The 23,551-nt window shown below is 35.0% G+C and overlaps 1 protein-coding gene, 1 non-coding gene and 1 pseudogene across 2 annotated transcripts; 1 reads left to right on the top strand and 2 right to left on the bottom strand.

Moving 5' to 3' along the window:
- Nucleotides 1–519: 519 nt before the first annotated feature.
- On the bottom strand, nucleotides 520–645 carry LOC126019381 (small nucleolar RNA SNORA51). Its single transcript, XR_007499104.1, has one exon. It is a non-coding gene; the product is annotated as a small nucleolar RNA SNORA51 (small nucleolar RNA).
- Nucleotides 646–2,358: 1,713 nt separating this feature from the next.
- Nucleotides 2,359–3,294, top strand: LOC126017777 (olfactory receptor 1013-like). The gene has a single exon (XM_049779830.1). It carries the CDS (start codon nucleotides 2,359–2,361, stop codon nucleotides 3,292–3,294), a length of 936 nt encoding a protein of 311 aa, XP_049635787.1.
- A 6,610-nt stretch (nucleotides 3,295–9,904) lies between these two features.
- LOC126017790 (olfactory receptor 1013-like) lies at nucleotides 9,905–10,834 on the bottom strand (annotated as a pseudogene).
- Between the last annotated feature and the right edge of the window lie 12,717 nt (nucleotides 10,835–23,551).

Raw genomic sequence — 23,551 nt, 5'->3', positions numbered from 1 at the left:
GTTGGCCAAGCAGAATACAATGTCTGCTTCACTTTCTCCCGCTGGCTCCTTAGATCCTTACAAGTAATTGTTTACATTAATAGATAAATTAAACAGATCTGAAGTACATGAACAATTAATGAGTTTTTTAAGAGCAAAGATAAAAGTACTTATTATAACTGTAGCCATAGAGTGATATCGTTAATGTATAGCATTGAAGTCCTAGTGATATATTCTATTCAGGAGGTGATATTTTCTGATTGGATACATGTTTATGGCCCTAGTTGTCTAAACTAAGCTAAATTTGCTTTGTTCAGGGTACTATCCCTTTGGGGTTGATTTTTCACAAAGATGAAATATTTCCATGTGTCCTTTATTCAATAATTTAACTTTTTAATGAAGTAGTCAATTAGATATGTACAAGTTGAAGCTAGAGAGATAGTACAGCAGGTAGAACACTTTCCTTGAGCACAGCTAAACCAGATTACATTCTAGAAATCTCAGATAGTCCCTCAGGCACTGTTAATTGTATTTTTTTATTTTTGTCCCCCAATTCACAATACAGACCAGGCAAAGGGCCTGGGTTGAGGTGTATATGGGGTGCATTTACTGTACCTCCTCTTTCTATACAGTCAGAACACAGCCTATGGTAAGCATTGGGAGTCCTTTCCTTTTCTTTCTTTTTTGATTTATATATATATAATCCTTCACCAGTGCAACATTCCCATGATCAATATCCCAAGTGTCCTTCCTCCCCTCCCCATACTGGCCTGTACTCTAGACAGGCTTTCTACTTCCCTCATTTAGTCACATTTTGTTATGTGTAATTATTTCTGTGACTGCACTAAATGATCCCTGTGGTGAGCTCATGTCAGGAACTGGACCCTCCAGTCCTTCTCTATTTTGTTTCTGAGAATCATTACACAAATGTTTTTCATTTTTTTCAAAATGCATAGATGAGTGAGACCATTCTATGTTTATCTCTCTCCCTCTGACTTATTTCACTCAGCATAATAGATTCTATATACATCCATGTATAGGAAAATTTCATGACTTCATCTCTTCTGATGGCTGCATAATATTCCATTGTGTATATGTACTATAGTTTCTTTAAACATTCATCTATTGAGGGGCATCTAGAGGCACTGTTAATTGTTATTCCTGATTGCAGAGCTATGAGTAAACCCTGAGCACTGCGAGGTGTGACTCAAAAACAAAACAACAAATATTTTAATATGTGTACAGGATAGATAGCTTCCTTCTCAAGAACTGTTTTTATTTATCTCTAGCAACATGTGAACCATTATTTTTCTTGCTACCTTGAAGAAAACTTACTAGTTCTAAAAGTAAGTCAGAGGATAGCAATATTAATATAGATCAATATTTTCATAATTTTGAAATATTTATTTTTTATGTTAATAATGCAAAGGGTAGGGGTTCCTTCAAGGAGGAATACTATATTTTATAAATCTATTACTTCTCAACTCATGGTTCTGGAGGTCATCAATCTAAATTCAATATTAATGGGCTAATATTAAACTAAAAGGTCACAGAGTAAGTTCTGTCTTTCATTTTTCTGGCCACTAACATTCCTTGTGGTGATTTGCACTGATTTCTGCTTATAAGGTCGTAATTATTCCTCTTGCTATATCCAAAGGCGTGTAGTAAAATATTCCTTTGGCACCATTGTATATTTATCATGGCACTTAGGTTCCATCCTGGTAATCTTCCCTTTTTCATGAATATTAATGCTTTCCCAGTAGAAATCAACATACATGGTTCCCAGAATAAAGAACAGAGGTCAGGCCACCTTGTGTACACAGATTATCTTGTGTGTAGTTGAATTTGATCCCTAGCATAACATTTGGTCCTCTAAGTGCTGCCAGGAATAACCTCTAAATTCAGAGTTAGGAGTAGCCTGTTAAATGTTTAAATGATAAAAAAAAGTATGCTTCTTTATGTAATTCTCAAGAAAGACAAAATAAATCTAAGACCTAAAGAAAAACTGTAATATATCTTCAAGCCCCCTTTTCCATGCCTTTTTCACATGGTCCCTAATTACCCTACATGTAAATAAATGAAATATTATACAAACCATCATCTTTAAAAAGGAGACAAAATTAGTCTTAAAATATATGATGATACATACTAAATTATGTGTATAATCCTAATCTCTCAAGGTACCATAAGATTGGCTTCTATGGTAGGTATGATGAGTGATCTACAGAATAAAAAATATGATAAAAAATATAGATCTCAGATGGGTTTCCCAATCTAAAATGGTACATGATAGTCAAAACTGAAATAAAGATATTCTAAAGAATAGCCAAATTAAAACTAATCTTTTTACAGAAAGGGAACCATAGAAACACATTATCAATGGATGAGAAAAATTTTACCCAAGTGAAAGAATTCATCCTTTTAGGGTTCACAACAGATTTGTGGCTCCAGAGAGTTCTCTTTTTAATCTTCCTCCTCATTTATATCGTCAGTCTCCTTGGCAACCTCACCTTGATTTCCCTGATCTGTGGTGATTCTCGGCTCCACACACCCATGTATTTCTTCATAGGAAATTTGTCCTTCCTGGACCTCTGGTATTCCTCTGTATATGCTCCTAAAATTCTGATAACTTGCATCTCTGAAGATAAAAGCATCTCCTTCGCTGGCTGCCTAGCTCAGTTCTTCTTCTCTGCTGGCCTGGCCTACAGTGAGTGTTACTTACTGGCTGCCATGGCTTATGACCGCTATGTGGCCATTTCCAACCCTTTGCTTTATACCCAGGCAATGTCTTCAAGATTATGTGTCTGTCTTGTTGCAATTTCCTACCTGGGTGGTTTTATGAACTCAACCATCATCACCAGTGAGACATTTACCTTAAGTTTCTGTGGGAACAATGTCATTGATGACTTTTTCTGTGATCTCCCACCTCTGGTCAAGTTGGCCTGTGATGTGAAGGAGAGTTACCAGGCTGTGCTCTATTTCATACTGGCGTCCAATGTTATTACTCCCACTGTGCTCATTTTGGCTTCCTATCTCTTCATCATCGCTGCCATCTTGAGGATCCGTTCCACCCAAGGTCGCCTTAAGGCTTTCTCTACATGTGGCTCTCACCTGACAGCTGTCACTTTGTACTATGGTTCGATCCTTTTCATTTATTCCCGACCAAGTACTAGCTATGCCCTGGAAAGAGATAAAGTGGTATCTGTGTTCTATACTGTAGTCATTCCAATGTTAAATCCCTTGATCTATAGCTTAAGAAATAAAGATGTTAAAGATGCCTTGAGAAAAATGATAGATAGAGTGAAGTTAACCTAAATGAAAATACTTGTTGAAAATGACTGCATTTATTTCATAGATTTTTTTCCATGTAATTGCTATCAGTCTGTAGTCTGAAACATAAATGACAAAAATTACTAGATATGTATGGTTATGTCATGTGCTATACATATGGAAAAGCCAATCTTGAATTTGTCTTTAGAGTTGATACTCAGGTACTTAAATCTGATTTTTATTTATATATTTGTATGTATTTTGATGCCAGGGATAAAGCTTTGTCCTAGCATAAGGCAACTTCTGTTCTATTGAGCCAGATATTCAGCACTGAATGCGACTTTTTAAGTTAAACAAAGGAACTAAGGTGATAATGTAGTTGGTAAAGTACTTATTTTGCATGAAGACAACAAGAATTCAAATATTGTTACCTCATATGATACTCAAAACCTTGAAAAGGGATATCTCACAGATCAGAGTCAAGAGTAAACCTTAAGAATTGTTGGGTATGACTCACAAACCAATATTCATAAATAAATAAGTAAATAATAAAATAAATGAAGCCCTTTGTAAAAGCAAAACAAAACTATGGTACATATCAGCTTGGAATGTTTCTAAAATTATTGAGATTCTTTTTTTTTTTTTTTTTTTTTTTTGGTTTTTGGGCCACACCCAGTAACGCTCAGGGGTTACTCCTGGCTATGTGCTCAGAAGTTGCTCCTGGCTTGGGGGACCATATGGGACACCGGGGGATCGAACCACGGTCCGTCCAAGGCTAGCACAGGCAAGGCAGGCACCTTACCTTTAGCGCCACCGCCCGGCCCCTAAAATTATTGAGATTCTTAAAGCGTTGAAAGTAGTTCTCTTTCTTCAGGAAAAACATGACACTAAGTATATTGCAAAAGTGACATTTGTGTATGAAGCAAGAGTTGGCACAATGAAGATAAAACAATTTTGACTTCAGTTGGGACTACACACATTGAAAGACTCAATTTTCTTTTTGCCCTAAGCATATGCATATATGAAAAATACCACAGAAAACAATTGGAATTGCTAATGAACTGTAGATGGTAGAGAAAGCAATTATAATAATTACTTGATGGTTCATAAAGTGGTTTATGTATAATAATTTATTTATAAATGGGAATAATAAAAGCAGGTATGAGTCATTAGGGTTAATAGCTTATTTAAAATTGTATAGTTTATAGATAAGAGCATAGAAATGCAGATCTAGGTACTCTGACGCCACAAGAATCTATACTCTCTTTTTCTAGAGAAAATGATAAGTAAAGAAATTATAATTTAGAAAATTATGAGTTAAGTTTATTGTAAAATGCCATAGCAACAAGTTATTGCTTTTTAATTTTCTAATTTTTATTTATTGACTTGATGTAATACAAAGATTTCCATGGAAATGTACAAGAAATATAAATATTCTTAAAGTCATTATGATCTTTAAATAAAAGTTTTTCCTATTGTATAACAGTTATTCTTAGAGTATGGGGTATGTTAATATCTTATTTTTGTTTGAATATTCATATCCTTCACAAGAAGAGATGGTGAACACTTTTCACTTATCTATTGGTGCTATTCAGATTTTATAGAAGTGCCTATTTCAATTATATATCCATTTAAAAAGAAAGGTTTATCTTTATACTATTGTTGAAGTTGTTGAGTCCTTCGTATATTTTGAATACTAACTTCTGTTGGAGATGTGACAAGTAATTATTTTCTCTCACTCAGTAGAAGCTTTTTATTTCCATTTGAATTCCATTCACTACTTTTTATGTTCATGTGTTCTATTGTTAATTTCAGTTACCCTTGTAGTTTGAGTAGTCTCCAAACACATATCTATGCTTTTATTTTGTTTTGTTTTGTTTTTGAGGCCACATCTGGTGGCTCTAAGGTTTCTCCTGTCCTGGGACAACCATGTGCAAGGCAAATGCCTACCAATGTGCTACCACTCCGGCCCCACATATCTATCTTAATGTTAATATAGAACATATCTAAACTAATTACTGATTTTTCTCCTATAATTTTAATGGTTTCAAGATTTACATCCAATCGTTAATCTATTTCAAACAAATTGCATTGTATGGTGCTAATAATGATATATTTTTTAATTTGTACACAATTGTACAGCTTTCCCAACATATTTTTAAAAGACTTTCCTCCATTGTAAGAAGCTGGTCATCATTATTATAGAATTATTAAAAATAATTAAGAACTTTGTTAACACAAACATTCATGAATTCAGGGGTAAAAAAGAAAAGTTTTATTATCTACTTATTTGTCATTATTTATATCTATATATCTCATCTAATCTATTTCTATGTTTATCTTCATATTTAATATATGTATCTATAATTATATGTCTATATCATCTTTTTATATATATTATAGACATATATATCAATAATGGGTTATAAATTTAATGGTAAAAAGACAAAATTCTGTTATTTGCAAAAATAAAGACTCATTAGATATTACATTTATTGAAATAGAAAAAGACAATGAAATAACATATAACACACCTAATTTTATTCATGTCTGGCATGTAAATAAACAAAGCTGGAAGAGATGAGGTTAATAAAACAAAATAAACTAGAAAAAAACGAGCAAAAGTATTGACAGAGGGAAGCAGAATTGGTACTTGTAAATCAGGACAAAGTGAAAGCTTGTGCCTTAAAAAGTAGAATCAAAATTTTAGTAAAATTTTGTGTAGTGCGCACATGCTGATTTTCAGTCACACACAATTACAACTTATACAGCGAGAAAATGTAATGCTGTCCCAATAAAAAAATTTAACTTAAAATATGCTGATGGTGGGCTGGAGAGATGGCATGAAGATAGGGCTTTTGCCTTGCACGCAGAAGGATAGTGGTTCAAATCCTGGCATTCCATATGGGCCCCCGAGCCTGCCAGGAGTGATTTCTGAGCTTAGAGCCAGTAGTAACCCTTGAGTGCTGCCGGGTGTGACTCCCCCAAAAAAATGCTGATGGTAGAGGGGACATAATTTTATACACCACGAGCTTATACACAAGCATAAACATCATGTAACCATGTTATCTCAAAGACACACTACAGAAAGAGGAAAACAATACATTTAAAAATTTTCCCAAGTAATTAAAAAATCTAAAAATATTCAGTACTTTTTCAAACAATTATAAATGGAGATACAGAAATAAATAAATTGGTTGAGAAATAACTGACTTCAAAACTTCCTTTCTGGGGTCTGAGCAGTGGTGCAAGCAAAAAGGCATCTGCCTTGCCCGCGCTAGCCTAAGGATGGACCTCGGTTCGATACCCACCAAGGTCCCATATGGTCCCCCAAAACAGGAGCAATTTCTGAGCACATAGCCAGGAGTAACCCCTGAGCATCACGGGGTGTGGCCCCAAAACAAAAACAAAACAAAACAAAACATAAAGTGAAAAACTCTGTTAACCCCACAACTGTCCCCTATAAGCAGCAAGCAGCTAGAGTTTGTGGCCTATTACCCAAAAGGATTGGAGTTTTGCATTTTCTTAGGCTAGACGTGGTTTAATAAGAAGTTAAGAAGTTGAAGATATGGGCTGGATAGATAGCATGGAGGTAAAGCGTTGCCTTGTATGCAGAAGGTTGGTGGTTCAAATCTCGGCATCCCATATGGTCCCCTGGGCCTGCCAGGAGCGACTTCTGAGCATAGAGCCAGAAGTAACCCCTGAGCACTGCTGGGTGTGACGCAAAAACAAAACAAAACAAAAAAAAAGTTGGAGATAAAATAAAGAAGAGAGTTAAGAAATTATTGTTTTGTCCCTAAACATTGTTTTGTTTCTTCCCTACACCTCTCTCTCAGCTTTGGAGCTTATGAAAGCTTCAAATAATATTATTTGGATAATAATATTCAAGTTATTAGAAGCAGATATGAAGTTGACAACCATCCTTGCTAGAGGATTTCCAGAAGACATTACCTGACTGAACTCTACTGACCACTGAGGATAACTCTCCAGATATATAAACAATATAGAGGATAATTTATGAACATATAGAGTATTGGACTTACCTGGAAATACTATTTTATTTATTTAATATTTTTAATTATTGACACAAAAGGAGGATTTTTTAATGTATTTAAAGAAATTAATTTGTCAATGTAACTTAAAGGGGTGATGAAAACCTTCCTGTTGGACTGGACCCCTTGTAATGACCCTTGGATTGGGACCTTCCATTATGGAATTGGACTTGGACTTGCCCCTGGACACCCCCTTCCCCCTGTAATGGCGGTTAGACTGGGACACATCTTACCTGTAATGGACAACTATCCTTGAAGTATAAAAAGAGAAAGCCTGGCAGTTGTTGTGGGGCCCAGGGAAAAGACTGGAGCAGAATCTGTTAGCCCATGGTTGCCCAAATATTGGCAAAATGCTGCCTGCTTCATATCTACTCTCTCTCTCTCTCCCCTCTCTCTCCTCTCTCTCCCCCTCTCTCTCCCTCTCTCTCCCTCTCTCTCCCCCTCTCTCCCCCTCTCTCCCTCTCTCTCCCCCCTCCCTCTCTCTCCCCCCTCTCCTTCTGTCTCACCCCTCTCCCTCTCTCTCCCCACCTCTCCCTCTCTCTCCCCCCTCTCCCTCTCTCTCCCCCCTCTCCCCCCTCCCCCCTCCCTCTCCCTCTCTCTCCGCCCCTCTCCCTCTCCGTCCCTCTCCCTCTCCGTCCCTCTCCCTCCCTCCCTCTCCGTCCCTCCCTCTCCCTCTCCCTCCCCCTCCCTCCTTCCCCCTCCATCTCTCTTCTCTCTCTCTCTCTCTCTCTCTCTCTCTCTCTCTCTCTCTCTCTCTCTCTCTCTCTCTCTCTCTCTCTCTCTCTCTCCTCTCCAAGGCAGCTCAGGCAGCATCCCTGGGAAGCTACAGTTCTGATATATTCTAATTAATATGTCACCCTCATATTCCACTTCAGTAAGGTTTTGGAGACAGAAGTACATATTTCTGGATTGTTGTGTAGGGATTCCAACACACATTGGCACAAAAAAATCATGTCAGCACATCATAGGAGAGGAAATAATATCACATCCAGAATACACCCTCCTGACTGAGGGTAAGGAATAGGACCTGGATATGTGACTTCACTGTGATGTCAACTGTATTTGGAAAGGGGAGGCAGAAGTTGTCCTGGCTCTCAAAGGATCATCATCATTACACACACACACACTCTATCTCTTTATATCTCTATGTCTCTCTTTTTCTGTCTGTCTGTCTGTCTGATAAACTGTTCATTTGTATTCTGATAAATGAAAATAGCTGATATGTAAGATTTCTGGAAAACTAGATAGACCAAAACAAGAGAGATAAAAGTTATCTTTTAAAGAATGTTCCATTTGTGTTTTCTAAATTATTGAAAATTCCAAATCATTAGGGACCTGTGTGTCAACATTGCAACATTTTAAGTAAATACAACTATAATTAAAAGTAATAAAACTCTTTACTCATTTCTTATTTTCTTGTGATTCAACTAATTTAGTCTTCTAGTACTGGATTCTTTGATCCCACCTTTATTATTATTGCTGGTGAAGGAAAAGAGTAAGTATAACAAATGGAAACCAGCGAGTCAACCCAGACTATCATGTTCTAGAGGCGATGTTCCCCTGACCTTCCTCTCATCTCACATTTTTAGTTAAAAGAAACTTATATCTTCATATTTAGTACATGGAAGTTTTTCATTATTATATTTGGGCCACTTCTGGTTGTGCTTAGTCTCCTGGCTCTGTACTTATGGATCACTACTCATGGTGCTTTGGGAATCATATATGGTACAGTGTGTGAAATACAGGTTCATTACATAAAAGGCAAACTCTTACCTGATGTATGTTGTCTTTATTCCAGTCCATAAGCTACAAATTTGTCATGAGAAAGCATAAGTATCATTGAGTGAGCATATTTATAAAATGCATATCAATAAAACCTTTAGACATAACTATAGTTAACTTTACAATACATGCTTTTCTTATATTTTTGTCCCCTCTGCTTTCATTAAATAAAACATCATACTGGTCTCTCTGTTTACCAGAATAAATCCTTTTTATGGTTTTTACTCTGCTTACACAGTTCAGTATTCATTAGACTGCAATTGAAGTGTTTTACAATAATCAGAATCATTTTTATTTGTTTTGTTTTGTTTGGGGGCACACCCAGTGACACTCAGGGGTTACTCCTGGCTCTGTGCTCAGAAATCACTCCTGGCCTGGGGAACCATATAACATGCCAGAGATCAAACCTGGATCTGTCTTGGGTCAGCCACATGCAAGGCAAACAACCTACCACTATGCTATCACTCTGGAGCCAACACTCAGAATTGTTTTAACATTTCTTCCTATTACCCTAAAATTTATCGCACAGTAACTAGCATATTCAATCAATTTTAAAGAAGATAGTAAATAAATGTTCATTATTTGAACTTTCAGATATAATGTATATACCTAACTCAAATTAAACATACAATACACAACTTCTATTAAGTCAAATCTATATTTTATAGTCTATATGATATTACTACCACTAAAGAAAAATAAATTAATACAAAAATCTTTTTCATTGGATTTCTCCCAATGAAAATATTATATTGATCTCATTTTTCCACCTTCCCCCAAATAGTTTTCTCTGAGCAGTGACTGAAGGAATTATTGACAATTTACATTTCAGATTGTGAGAGCCTCAAGAGTTTTTTCAGTGCTTCTTTCACATCTTTATTTCTGAAACTATAGATCATGGGATTCAACATTGGGAACAGCACAGTATAAAATGTAGAAACCATTTTGTCCCTCTCAAGGGAATAGCTGGAACTTGGGCGTGAGTAGATGTAGAGAACAGAACCAATGTACAAGGTGACAGAGATCAGGTGGGAGGAGCAAGTAGAAAATGCTTTGAGACGGCCCTGAGTGGAGCGAATCCTCAAAATAGAGGCAATGATGAACAGGTAGGAGGCCAGGATGAACACAGTGGAGATAATGACATTGGAGGTCAGGAGGTAGAAGAGCACAACCGGGTAGCTCTCTTTCACATCACAGGCCAACTTGATCAGGGGTGGGACATCACAGAAAAAGTCATCAATGACATTGTCACCACAAAAATCCAATGTGAACGTATTGCTTGTGAGTATTATTGCATTAGCAAAACCTCCAATATAGGAACATAAAACCATACATATGCACAGTATTCTAGACATAGCCTGAGTATAAAGTAGGGGCTTTGAGATAGCCATATAATGGTCATAAGCCATGACAGTCAATCACTCACTGTAGCCCAGACCAGCAGAGAAGAAGAACTGACATAAGCAGCCAGTGAATGAGATGCTTTTATCTGTAGAGATGCAGTTCATCAGGATCTTCGGGGTGTAGACAGAGGAATACCAGAAATCCCGAAAGGAGAGATTGCCAATGAAAAAATACATGGGAGTGTGCAGCCGGGAGTCACTGAAGATCAGCACTATGAGGATGGTATTTCCCAGGAGAGACATAGAGTAGACGCCAAGGAATAATACAAACACTACCAACTGCATCACAGGGTCTGTTGTGAAGCCCAACAAGATGAACTCTGTAACTGTGTGATTGCTCCTCTCCATGACTGAAAGAGATTTCATTGACAATACATGAGTGAAGAATTAATTTCAACTTTGTCAATTGGGGATTAAAGAGTTAATTTAGACTTTGACTAAAGAGGGCAATTTGCTCTGAGATACTTTTTATGGTTATATAAAGTACAAAAGAGATAAGCAGAAATGTCACCTCACATGAGCAATTGATGAAAGGCTTTTGAACCTCAAGATTTTTATTTAAAAAAAAGATTTTTATTTTAATAAAATGCATTTAAGAGGCCGGAGAGATAGCATGGAGGTAAGGTGTTTGCCTTGCAGTGTTCAAATCCTGGCATCCCATATGGTCCCCTGAAAATAGAGCCAGGAGTAACCCCTGAGTGCTGCCCGGTGTGATCCCCAAACAAAAAACAAAACAAAACAAAACAAAAACCTCTTAAAATGCATTTAATAGTAGGAAATCATTAATATTGGCAAAGGATTTATGTTTAAATTCATTTTTAAAAAGAAAATACTGCTTGAACTCCAAAGGCTTTGTTGGTATTGGGTTAAAGTAGTGAGGGTAGTAGGGCATCCTTCATATGTAGAAGATTTTATGTACAAGGAAGAAGTACATAATAGACTAACCAACAAGTATAGAAGGTTTGGTTAAAATGTTAAGGGAATTAAGCTGGAAAAGTGAAAATATACAGAGAAAGCTGAATATCAGAGGAAGCTCTCTGTATCCTATTCCTAGTTACAAATGTGTAACTTGATTTGTAAGTCCATGTGATATAGGAAACTTCCAATGGTTTAGAAAATAACTTTTTAAAGGTGGCAATATAGGAAACACCAAAACATGTTATTTGGTATAAGAAATAAGCTAAGATAACAGCTCTTTATTAAAGAATAAATATAGGAATGATACCCTCACACTCCTCTTTCTGATAAGAACATTCTCATGCTAAACTGCCCTTATAATATTCAGAGTAAAGAAGCATTCTTGAGGTCTCTTTAAGATATGTAAACCCTGAATCTGTACAGACACTGAGATCTCTAGACACAGAGGTCTGATTGTACCACCCAGAACAGAACAGAAGTCTCCCAAACACGACAAAAGACCACTGGGAGAGTAAATGATCCTGAACAGAGTCTATAGTTGACCCCATGACAATATACTCCAAGGAGGGAGAAACCCATAACTCTCAGGCCAAGTGAATTCCTTTTCGAATGACCCCAATATTTACTGTGCCAGGGCAGGAGGAAAAAAAAAAGCACAAAACATTGTTTACTTTTTATATATTATTTTTTACCTTCATTTATTATTATTATTATTATTTTTTTTTTTTTACTTACCTAACTATTTTTGGTCGATTTCTCTGTTTGGGTGTGGTTATTGAAGCTGTTGTCCCCAGATATACCTATTTTTTTCTCTTCTTTTCTTTTCTTTCGTTGTGGGCTATGTCATGTTTCTTATCTCAAGACCATGGCGGTTTTTTTGTTTTCGTTTTTTTTTTTTTTTTGTGCGTGTGTGGTGCTTACCATTATTGTTGGAGTCCTCACTGGACATTGGACACTTTTTTTTTTTGTACTGATGGAATGTTTCATTTTCTTTTTTCTCCTTCACCCCTCAAATCGATGATAAAAGCCTCTAGAAGGACTCTGCCCACTTTTGGAGTATTAGACTTTTACCCGTTTACTACTTTTCTCCTCTTCAAACCAAACCACGTAATTTTAACTAGCTAGGCCTGCCTCCCAGTTAGAGGGGGAAATTAGGGAGACACCTAGACCAATCAGATGCAAGACTACTATGTAGTAGGATAGGTACATAGGGGACCACATATTCTAGCAGCCCTGGGGGTGAGGGAAGAGGATATGGGAGATAGGACAAAAACGGAGGTGTAGGGAGGACAATTTGGTGATGGGAATGCCCCCTGATGTTATATAAGTATTTAACTAAAATATTATTGTCAATAACATGTAAACCACTATGATCAAAATAAAAATTATAAAAAAAGATATGTCTATTTTTTTACACATTGATTTTCTATTTTATTTTCTATTTATTGATTATTTATTTATTGATTATTGATTGATTATTTATTGATTTTCTATTTATTGCCCAGTCATATTCCAATAGATGGGTTTGCCATTTATTTATTTATTTCTAACTCATGTGTCAATTGCTGGAAATAGTATTATACCTATTCATAGGAACAATTCAAAACATTCTGTGAATGTTTTATTGATTTTTCTCTGGGCCTATGCTTTCATTTTTCATACATACAAATGGTCTTGCAGGGGTCTCAAACTCGCAGCCCTCGGGCCGTTTCCAGCCCTCTGTACAACGTTTTGTGGCCCTGTCCTAGAGGAATCTTTTTTTGTTTGTTTGTTTTGTTTTGTTTTAGTTGTTTGGGTCACACACTCCCAATGTTCAAGACTTACTACTGACTTACCCAGACTTTGCCTCCTGTGGCCCCAGGTAAATTGAGTTTGAGACCCCTGGAAGAACTGAGTTAATTCTGTTAATAATTAAAAATGCAAATGTATGCTGGAAATTGTACTTTGATAGAAAGTCAGCATATTGTCATTTCCCTCTCGGGTTATATTCTGGCATCAAAAGCTAAATAATTCATTTTTATCTATAAGGTACACAACAAAATTTCCATTCAGAATTAGCAATCTAACTTTTTGTATTTGAAATGTTTTCTCTTTTTACTCTTCCAGTTATGGCATGCATTTTTTTAAAAAAAATATAAGAGGACATTTTACTTTATTTAAATGTTATTTATTTATTTAAATTTTAGACTACAAATCTTTAACAGACATTGAAACTTGAAAGTATTACCTCAATTGTGCTCATTTGATGTTAAAATGCTGTTTCTTATAAGTGGCTTCTGACAGTTCATATATTTGTGCATTTAGCTTTTCCTCTCTTAATCCAATCCATAATATTCAATGTAATTTTTAATATTTAGCACAAGAAAAGATACTTCTATATCTGAGAGGTTTCAGAATTTATAAGAGTAATCTGATGGAAATATTTTAAAATATGCCCCATCTTTAGTAACCATCTTACCTTAATGGATTTGTACCAGTTCTGAAGAACAGGTAAAAATTTCTATCTACCTTAAACAATTACCTTAATCAACTTACCTAAAATGATCCACAACACCATCACTTTAATACAATTCATACCTGCTCATACTAGAAACTTTTATACAGGGTTTTGGATACTCAGAGATGTAGACTTGTGTAATCCCTCAGGATTTCATAACTTTGAAAGTATATAACAAGACAATTAAACACAATTGTATAATGACAAATTGGGTATTATTTAAGGATACAAGAAAAAAGAAACTGGAGACTGCTATTCCCTGGTGAAAATCTGAATATAGTTTGAGTGTTCATTGTCTTTTGACTTTTTAGAAGTTAAAATGGTTATTTATAGTCAAGTATATTAAGCATTTTTTATTTCATATTATTTGTTCTAACTTATTTTTATTTTTGTCCCACTATATTGTGCTATATAGGTCACTTCTCATTCTTTTGACATAATGTGGGATTGGGCATCAGCCCAGGGATTATGCATGTAAAATATTTATTCAGATCCTGTGAGATATCTTTTTATCCAATTGTTTAATATTTTATGGGTATATGTGTACATTAAAACACAATTGTTTAATAATACTTATTAATCTATTGTAAATTTTGTGCTTCCACATTTTATTTTTACAAAGTTTATTATTTTGATTAAAAGACTATGATTTACAAAGTTGCCCATAATAAAGTGGTTTAGGTATAGAATGTTCCAACACCAATCCCTCCACTTGGGTCACCATCCTTCAACAATGTCTCCCGGGCCCGGAGAGATAGCACAGCAGTGTTTGCCTTGCAAGCAGCCGATCCAGGACCAAAGGTGGTTGGTTCGAATCGCGGTATCCCATATGGTCCCCCGTACCTGCCAGGAGCTATTTCTGAGCAGACAGCCATGAGTCACCCCTGAGCACCGCCGGGTGTGGCCCAAAAACCAAAAAAAAAAAAAAAAAAAAAAAACCCCAAAAAACAATGTCTCCCATATTCCTAAAATTTATTTTCTACTATTTAAATTCCTCTTTGCTCCAGGATACTCTAGCTATTAAATATGCCATATTTAATTAATAATTAAATAGAATTAATAATTCTATGTAATAATGTAATAATTCTATGTAATAAATTTAGCAGTAATGAATTTAGAATTTAGCAGGATTGAGGTCAGAATGATTTTCCTCAGCATTCTTTCTTGAAAAGATTCCACAGTTAGTTGGATCCCTGACCTTTCTAAGCTCACGGATTTCTCATGCTTTGTGTTTAGGGATCTTTCCTGGCAGGGCTTGAGGGAATCAATTGTGGTGTTAGTGATCCAACTTGGTCAGCTTCATAGGAAGAAAAGGTCCTATTTGTTGATTATTTCTTTTTTTTAATGATCATTTTTTTTATTTAAACACCTTGATTACATACATGATTGTGTTTGGGTTTCAGTCATGTAAAGAACACCCCCCATCACCAGTGCAACATTCCCATCACAGTCCCAAACCAATATTTGAATTATACTATTGGAATCTGTGTGTGACTGGATGTAATAGTTACACACATACATATTTATAAATATATTGAATTTGTTGTTCAGGTGATTGTGCTATTATCTTTTTTGCCTTTAATAAAGCCATGATATTTATAAGAGCTCCTTGATTTATCTTTACTGTATTAAAATAAAATTGTGCATTTCATAGATGGGAACATAGAAATGCAGACCTAGATATTCTAATACCACAGGTTTCTATACTTCCTTTTTCTAGAGAAAATTATAAATCATAATTTATAAAATGATGCATTTAATATTATAAGAAAAATTTAAATTTTAAATTAAAAACTATAATTTAGAGAATTATAAATTAAGTTTATTGTAAGATGCCCATAGCAACAAGTTATTACTTTTAAATTTTCTGATTTTTATTTATTGACTTCATATGATACAAATTTTCTATGGAAATAGATGAAAAATAAATTAATATTCTTAAAGTCATTATGATCTTTAATAAGTTTTTTCTATTGTATATATTAGTTTTAGAGTATATGTCCATTTAAAAAGTAAGGTTTATCTTTATACTATTGTTTACTTTGTTGAGTTCTTTGTATATTTTAGATACTACTTTCTTGTTGGAGATGTAATCAGAATTATTTTCTCCTCAATAGAGCTTTTTATTTCTATTTGAACTCCTTTCACTGCATTTTATGTTAATGTATCTTATTGTTAATTGTTTGTTTGTTTTTTTGGATTTTTGGGCCACACCTGGTGACTCTGAGGGATAACTTCTGGCTATGCGCTCAGAAATCGCTCCTGGCTTGGGACCACATGGGACACCGGGGGATCAAATTGCAGTCCATCCTAGGCTAGCACACACAAGGCAAAGATGTCTTATGCCCTGCGCCACCACCCCAGCCCCTCTTATAGTTAATTTTTGCTTTTGTTTACTTGTAGTTCAAATGATCTCAAAACATATATCTAAGTATATAAGAATTAATTACTGGTTTTCCCTTAGAAATTTAAAGCCTTCAAGATACATACACTATATTTAATCCATTTCAAATTTATTGCATTTCATAATGCTAACAATGATATACATTTATTTTTTCTACATGATTGTAGAGCTTTCCCAATATTTTTTACTAAAGACTTTCTTTGCTTTATTATAAGCAATTGGTTATTATTAAGGCATTATAGAAAATGGTGAAGAACTTTTTTCAACATAAACATTCATTCATGGATCATTTATATTCCAAGCTTAAAGAAGAAAGTTTTATTATCTATTTGCCTATCATTATCTATATTTATATTTATATATATCATTTAATCAATTTCTTATTTTATCTTCATATTTTATATGTATCTATAATTATATTTCTATGTATTATCTCTGTATCTATATCATATATCTATAATGGATTACAAATTCAAATATAAAATGATAAATTTCTGCTATTTTCAATATAAATTGAACTGTAGGATATTGCATTAATTAAGATAACACAGACAAGGAAATAACATATTACACATGATTTTATACATTTGACAAAATTAGGAAGAGATGAGCTTAATAAAACAAATAATTGGAAAATATGACCAAATAGTGATGGAGGAAAGGAGAATTTGTATGAATAAATAAATAAATAAATGAGGACAAAGTGGAATCTTTTACAGCATAAGGTAGAATTTAATGTTGTATACACATGCTGTTTTTAGTCACACACAACACAGTGGTAAAATGCAATGCTATCCTGTTGTCATGTTTAATCTTTCCCTTAATCAGTATGGCTTATCAAACTTCATTTCCCATAAGAACTATGGCTTCCACTTTTCCACAACAAATCTACCTGGGCAGGAAGTGCCTCTGGATGTGCTCTCTACCTTAACCTGTTCTTCACCCAAGGGGTGGTTCTTTTCAATAAATACCTCACCGGTTATTTAATTCGATAATTTTTTCTGTATTGTTGTGGTATTTCAATTACCTTTTTCACATCCTCTCTCAAACTGAGGTTGGAAGCCTCTAGAGAGACTCAGCTCATTTTCAGCGTATTTGACTTTTTACTTCTTTTTTTCCCCTCTTATTTTGTACCCCATTCTATTGCTTTTCTTGCCTTCAAACAAAACCACATACCTCGATTTTTCTAGCTCTGCCTCTTAAATAGAAGGGGAAACGATGGTTCCAGGACCAAACAGATATGAGATCACTAGTAGTAAGCCAGACAAAGAGGGGTCCACCTACTCTAGCAGCCCGGGGGGTGATGGTGGGTTATATGGGTTGTAGAAAGGGAACTGGAATGGGGGAGGATATAGTTGGTGATGGCTATTCCCCTGATTCAATGTTAATATGTACCTAAGACACTACTGTGAAATATATGTAAGCCATTATGGAAAAAATATGTTTTTAATCAGAAACTTTCTTTGTATTATTTGTATTCTTTGTATTTCTTTGTATTATTATTATATCAATTATATTATATGTTATGTCACTATATTATGTTATGTTAGCTTACCTCATTTTGTTAATGAATTTTGTCTCTTGAATAAATTCTAACAATAAAAATAAATAAATAAATAAATAAATAAATAAATAAATACTACAGTCCAGGGGGGGGGGGCTTTCTCTTTCTCTCCATCTGGTTGAAATGTCCCCAGACCTGTTTTCCATCTCACTCTGGCTTGTTTTGAATTCTTTATTACAGTGGCCCTGTTTTAGACCTGTTTCCCTTTGCCCTTGGGTTCGGGGTGAGAGAAATTATTTACATCTGGTGTCTGGAACAGAGATGTTAACAATAGTGAATGAGATGATTTTCTGTGGATCAAATGGATAATCTCTTGTTGGATAAAGGCCATAATCCTCCTTTGGATCAAGACTATGATAGTATCCTGGCTTTGAAACTAGGGACATTGGCCCTTTTTCATGTCTCTTACCAACATTTTTACATTCTTTACATATCCTTTATAGGCGTAATAATATGTATACTAGGCAGTTTGGTGTTACTCTTAGTAGGCTTAATGCTACTCTGGTCCTTTTTCATGTTTTGTGTATTATGGTTGTATGGGTCAAACTTTCCAAAATGTTTTCCACATCAGAAAGTAAAAGCACATTCCCAGTGGTGACATATTCTAAAACTAAAAGCCACCTCAAGTCCAATAAATCACCACCCTCACTGGCATTAACAAGAGAAAGCACCATCTTCTGGGACTAATATATCAAATGAAAGGGATATTGAAGATGATTTGGCTACAGCCTCTTTGGATTCAGAGTCTGAAATAGGCTCTGTAGAAATGCTTGCTACTACTCCTCCCCAAATGCAGCCCAGCAGAGAATGATCTAGAAAGCAGCTCTTCTATCCTCACTCATCAGAAGGATAACCAATCCCCATCCCATATGTGCTTGAAAATGACTTTACTTATTTGCTTCAAAAAAGTTTGTTCACAGTATGGTGGATTTCAAAGTTTTGTATTAGTAGCTTACTAACTGGAGCAATGGTGGACTTTGGAATTGTCAGCATTCTTATAGGACTGCTAAGACCTACCTGAATACCTAGCAATACATTCAGTGCAGGACGTGGCTGAGTGATGAAGTTAAAATCAAGTTTCATATTGTCCTAGGCAGTTAACTTCTGATGCTCAGAAGGAATTAGACTTTTTCATGGACTGGCTTCAAAAGTCCTGTATTTCCAGGTTCACACCTGAGGAAAAGTATGGTTATTGATCTTTGCAACTCCCCGATTCCCAATCACCACCATAGCCTATTATCAGAGCCATTATAATATCTCCATTTACACAACAAAAAGTCTTTAATACCCATGCCATATTTAGAGTTAATAGCTGCTCTGATAAGCAAAGGCAAACTATTAGCGCATTTTCTGCTGAGCTATGATCCTGGTGCCATACTTATGCCAATTTCAAAAAAGAAAACTTAATCCATTCTGCCCCCCAGCAAGGTTTTTCAAATATTAGTTTATTTCTAAGGAGAAATCTCTTTCCATTACCTGGCTGAAGAGACTGGGATATTTTAAGAAGAACACATTTTTTTAAAAAGTAATTTTTATTGTGACCAAAGTGAATTACAAATCCTTTACAGTAATATTTTAGGTATATAGTGACATTGAATCAGGGGCATTTTTACCACCAGTGTTGTTCTCCCTCAACCCCTGATCCCAGCATGCATTCCATATTCTTCTCCTTTGCCCTGTGGACTGCTAGTTTAAGTGGTTCCCTCTGTGTCTAGCTTGTTGAGATTTGGTGTCGATTCTGTTGTCATTGGCTTTAGATTTGGTGTTTAAGTCTGATCATTTTTTTTATTTTTACTCATTGTTCATACAATTATTTGGTCTTGGTACCATCCATCTTTTTCCTTCAATTTATGAGGCAGAACAAGATGATTCAAGTTATGTTCCTGTTTGAAGGAAAAACAAAAAACACAAAACAAAAAAATGCAAAAACAAACAAACAGAAAACTGGGAGGAGACCATTTAGAGGTTATAACTATCAGTTTAAGAGAAGAAAGGGAAAAGGGAATAAAAACATAACAAAAAGACAAAAATATAAAAAACAAACAAGAAAACAAAAAAACAAAACAAAACAAAACTACAATGACAAAAAAATTCAAACACAAAAAAACAAAAAGCACCACAGCAATAAAGACAACAACCAAACAATAACCATGATCCCAAAATAAAAAGAAAAACATTGTGCTTAAGAAGAACATATTTTGGGGGCCGAAGAGAAAGCATAGAGGTAAAGCGTTTGCCTTTCATACAGAAGGTCGGTGGCTCAAATCCCGGCATCCAATATGGTCCCCTGAGCCTGCCAGGGGTGATTTCTGAGCATAAAGCCAGGAGTAACCCGTGAGCACTTCCAGGTGTGACACAAAAACAACAACAAAAATACGTATTGTAACTTCTTCAATAATTCATTCTTCCCCTATATCTAATGCCTGTATGTTTTATATTGATGGCTCATCATCAGGAAATCATGGTGCCACTGGCCCCTCCCTGATCACAGTAGTATTTTATAAGTCAGTCCAACAATTGGAACTAGCCACATTGCTTTTCTTAATTTCCCATGTAATGAGGTGAGTGACTTAGCATACATGGCCAGCCTTTTCTGTGGAATTGCCACTACCTCCCTAAATGCACAAAACCATGTAGTTCAGGATTTGATTTGTCAATTACAAGCTCTAAAAGAGTTTACAAGCTCAAAAGCCTATTTTTATCACTCATATATTTGATCTTATTCTGGGGAGATGCTTATAGAAATAAAACTGCTGATGATACATGATGGTTCCTGTTTTTACCTCACTTTTAGAAGAGCATCATGCCCTGCACACAAACACCTGCTGCCTTCATGTGCATTATTGTATTCTTTGGAGGCATGCCATCCATATTGTCAAATAACGCAAGGTTTGTGCACCATTAAATTGCATGTCTCATGAAGCAGGAGCTAACCCTTAGTGTCTGCAGACAAATGAATTATGGCAAATGGATGGATGTTATGCTTTTTAACTTTTTCCAAACAAATTCTATCTTCATGTAGTGGTTAATACTTATTATTGTTTTTATGAGCTGTCCCTATGACTTCTGAAATAACTAATTGTATCCGTTTCTTCTTATTATAATGAATTTCTGTCATGGGCATTCTCCATGCCATCAAAACTGATAATGGCCCAGCCTATACTGGCAAAACTTTTCAATCATTATGCAAAGAATGGCACATGAAACACATCATTATCATCTTTACTATCCCAAAGGACAGACATAGTTGATCTTGCTCACAGAACCTTTAAACTTCAATTATTAAAATACAGAAAAAGAAAGGGTCAGGCCCTGACTTTCTATCTTTAATATTATTTTCATTAAACTTCTTAAATTTACTTTAAGGAAAGCCCCATACCATTGCAGAAAGACTTTTCAAGAAGATTTTAGGCTCAAAAATAGTTAACTCACGTATCTGGGTAAAGTTGATAAAAAATAATGAATGGCTGGTAATTTTCTCTTTTGAGGAAAAGTAGATGTTTATATTTCTACAGATGGCAGCTCCACCAAGAAACGTTGGGTTCTACTATGCCTTGTCAGAAGCAGAATTTTCACAAATGATGAAACCAAGCCACAGATTTCTGATGAACAAGATAAGGAACTGTCCACACTGAAGCATTTCTGCTCCTCCTTAGATCAAGATAAAGACTTAAAAAAAGAAACCAATATATTACTGTAAGGTAGAGAATATGCGGATTAGGAGTGACAAGATTCAGAATTTTGGTTCTGTTTTTGATGGAAGTGGTTTAGCTCTCACAGAACTTCATAATTTACAAAATAATGGTTACATGAACTCAATATTACAGTGCCTGTGTGATGTTCCACATTTAGCTGATTAATTTAAATGAAGCATTACTAGAATAATCTTAACAGGTCAAACCCATTGGAATATAAAAGTAAAATGGTAGAAGAATAGGGCATAATTAGGAAAGTATTGTGGGCAGAAAAGCACAGGCTTACCATCACAAAACTTCAAGATAACCATTGGGAAGATCAATGACCAGATTTTCAGGTTACAATCAACAAGATTCACAGGAACTACTTCTTTTTCTGATGGTCTCCATGAACATCTGAATAAAGCTGATAAGAAAAAAAAACATAAAGAGGAAAACAGTCCTCATCTTGATGACTTAAAAGTGTGGAGAATGCTTGTCAGAATACAATTAGCTCAATAAGTCTATTATTGTTACAATTTTTCAAGGCCAGTTTAAATCCAGCCCAATGCCTCACCTGTCACTAAAAGTCTGGAACATTGAAACTTTAATGCATCTCTCTTTGCCATTAGCATCCACAAGTAAATGTACACTACAGGATTGCCTCAGTTATTTTCCAAAGAAGAAAAACTGACAGACAATAACAGGCTTTATTATTGTTACTGAAAAGTGCAGTGGGATTATCTAAAATATATAGAATTTTGGAAATTACCACCTGTGCTTTTAATTTTAATATATCTGAAACGTTATTCTTACAAGTGCAGGAAGAAGTAATAATTACAGACTATGTTGACACTCCCTAGAAACCCTTGATTTATCACAGCATGTAACTGATTCTAAGAACAACTCTGAAAAATACAACTTATTTTCTATTTTGAATCATTACGGAGAAATAGACAAAGGTAAATACATTGCCTATTGTAAAAATGCAAGACAAAGATGGCTTAAATTCAATGATAAATGAACTTTTGGATATCTGATCTTTTTCTATGAAATCTCCAGCAGCTTTTTTCCTCTTTTATACTTAATTGGATCTATAGAAATGAATACACCTGCATAAATTAAAGCAGATCATTAACTAGCTGTCTTTCATAGATATCTACAATACAACTACAATATCTACAATACAAAAATTATAAAAGTTTTGCCCTCAGAAATCTCTGCAAAAGGAATTTGAATATCCTGGACTCCCATTACATTGCTCACTATAAGAATGTTTTAGCAATGTAGTTTAAACTAAGATATATGCAATAACTTTCTTTTTTTTTTCTTTTTGGGCCACATCTGGTTGATGCTCAGAGATCATTCCTGGCTATGCGATCAGAAATCGCTCCTGGCTTAGGGGAGCATATGGGGCGCTGGGGGAATTGAACCGTGGTTCATCCTAGGTTAACCATGTGCAAGGCAACTGCCCTATCGCTTGCACCACCACTCTTGCCCCATCTGCAATAACTTTCTAATGGTTTTATTTACAGAAGTCTATGGAGGAAAAACTAGACACCCTAAACACACGTTACAGTGTTCTATACTCTAAACTCTTATTATAGTACTCATTATAAAAATGTCTTAAATTATTTACGTCTTAAATCATTTTCAAATTTATTATGTCTGCAAAAATGTTCTAAAATTTTTGCCCACTGAAATCTATAGAGAAGGAACTTGTATTATGTAGACTCTTATTATAGTGCTCATTATGAAAGTGTTTTGGCAACCTATTTTCAATTTAATTGTGTGTCTTTAATTATGTCCTAACTTTTTTGTTCACGGGATCTTATAGAAAAGCAACCTTAAGGGTCTAGGCAGTAATGTGTTTAGTGATAGGCTTTTGTTACAGTGCTCAGTCTAAAATTGTTTTGTAAATTCTTGAAAAATTTTTTGTGATATGCTGAACAGAATTTTGGAAAAACTGTTTTGAGAATGATATATGTACAATCTAACCTATGATGCT

Source organism: Suncus etruscus, chromosome 9, assembly GCF_024139225.1.
Source record: "Suncus etruscus isolate mSunEtr1 chromosome 9, mSunEtr1.pri.cur, whole genome shotgun sequence".
NCBI lineage: Eukaryota > Metazoa > Chordata > Mammalia > Eulipotyphla > Soricidae > Suncus > Suncus etruscus.
The sequence above is the reverse complement of the archived record's forward strand: the minus strand, read 5'-3'. Positions and strand labels throughout refer to the sequence as shown.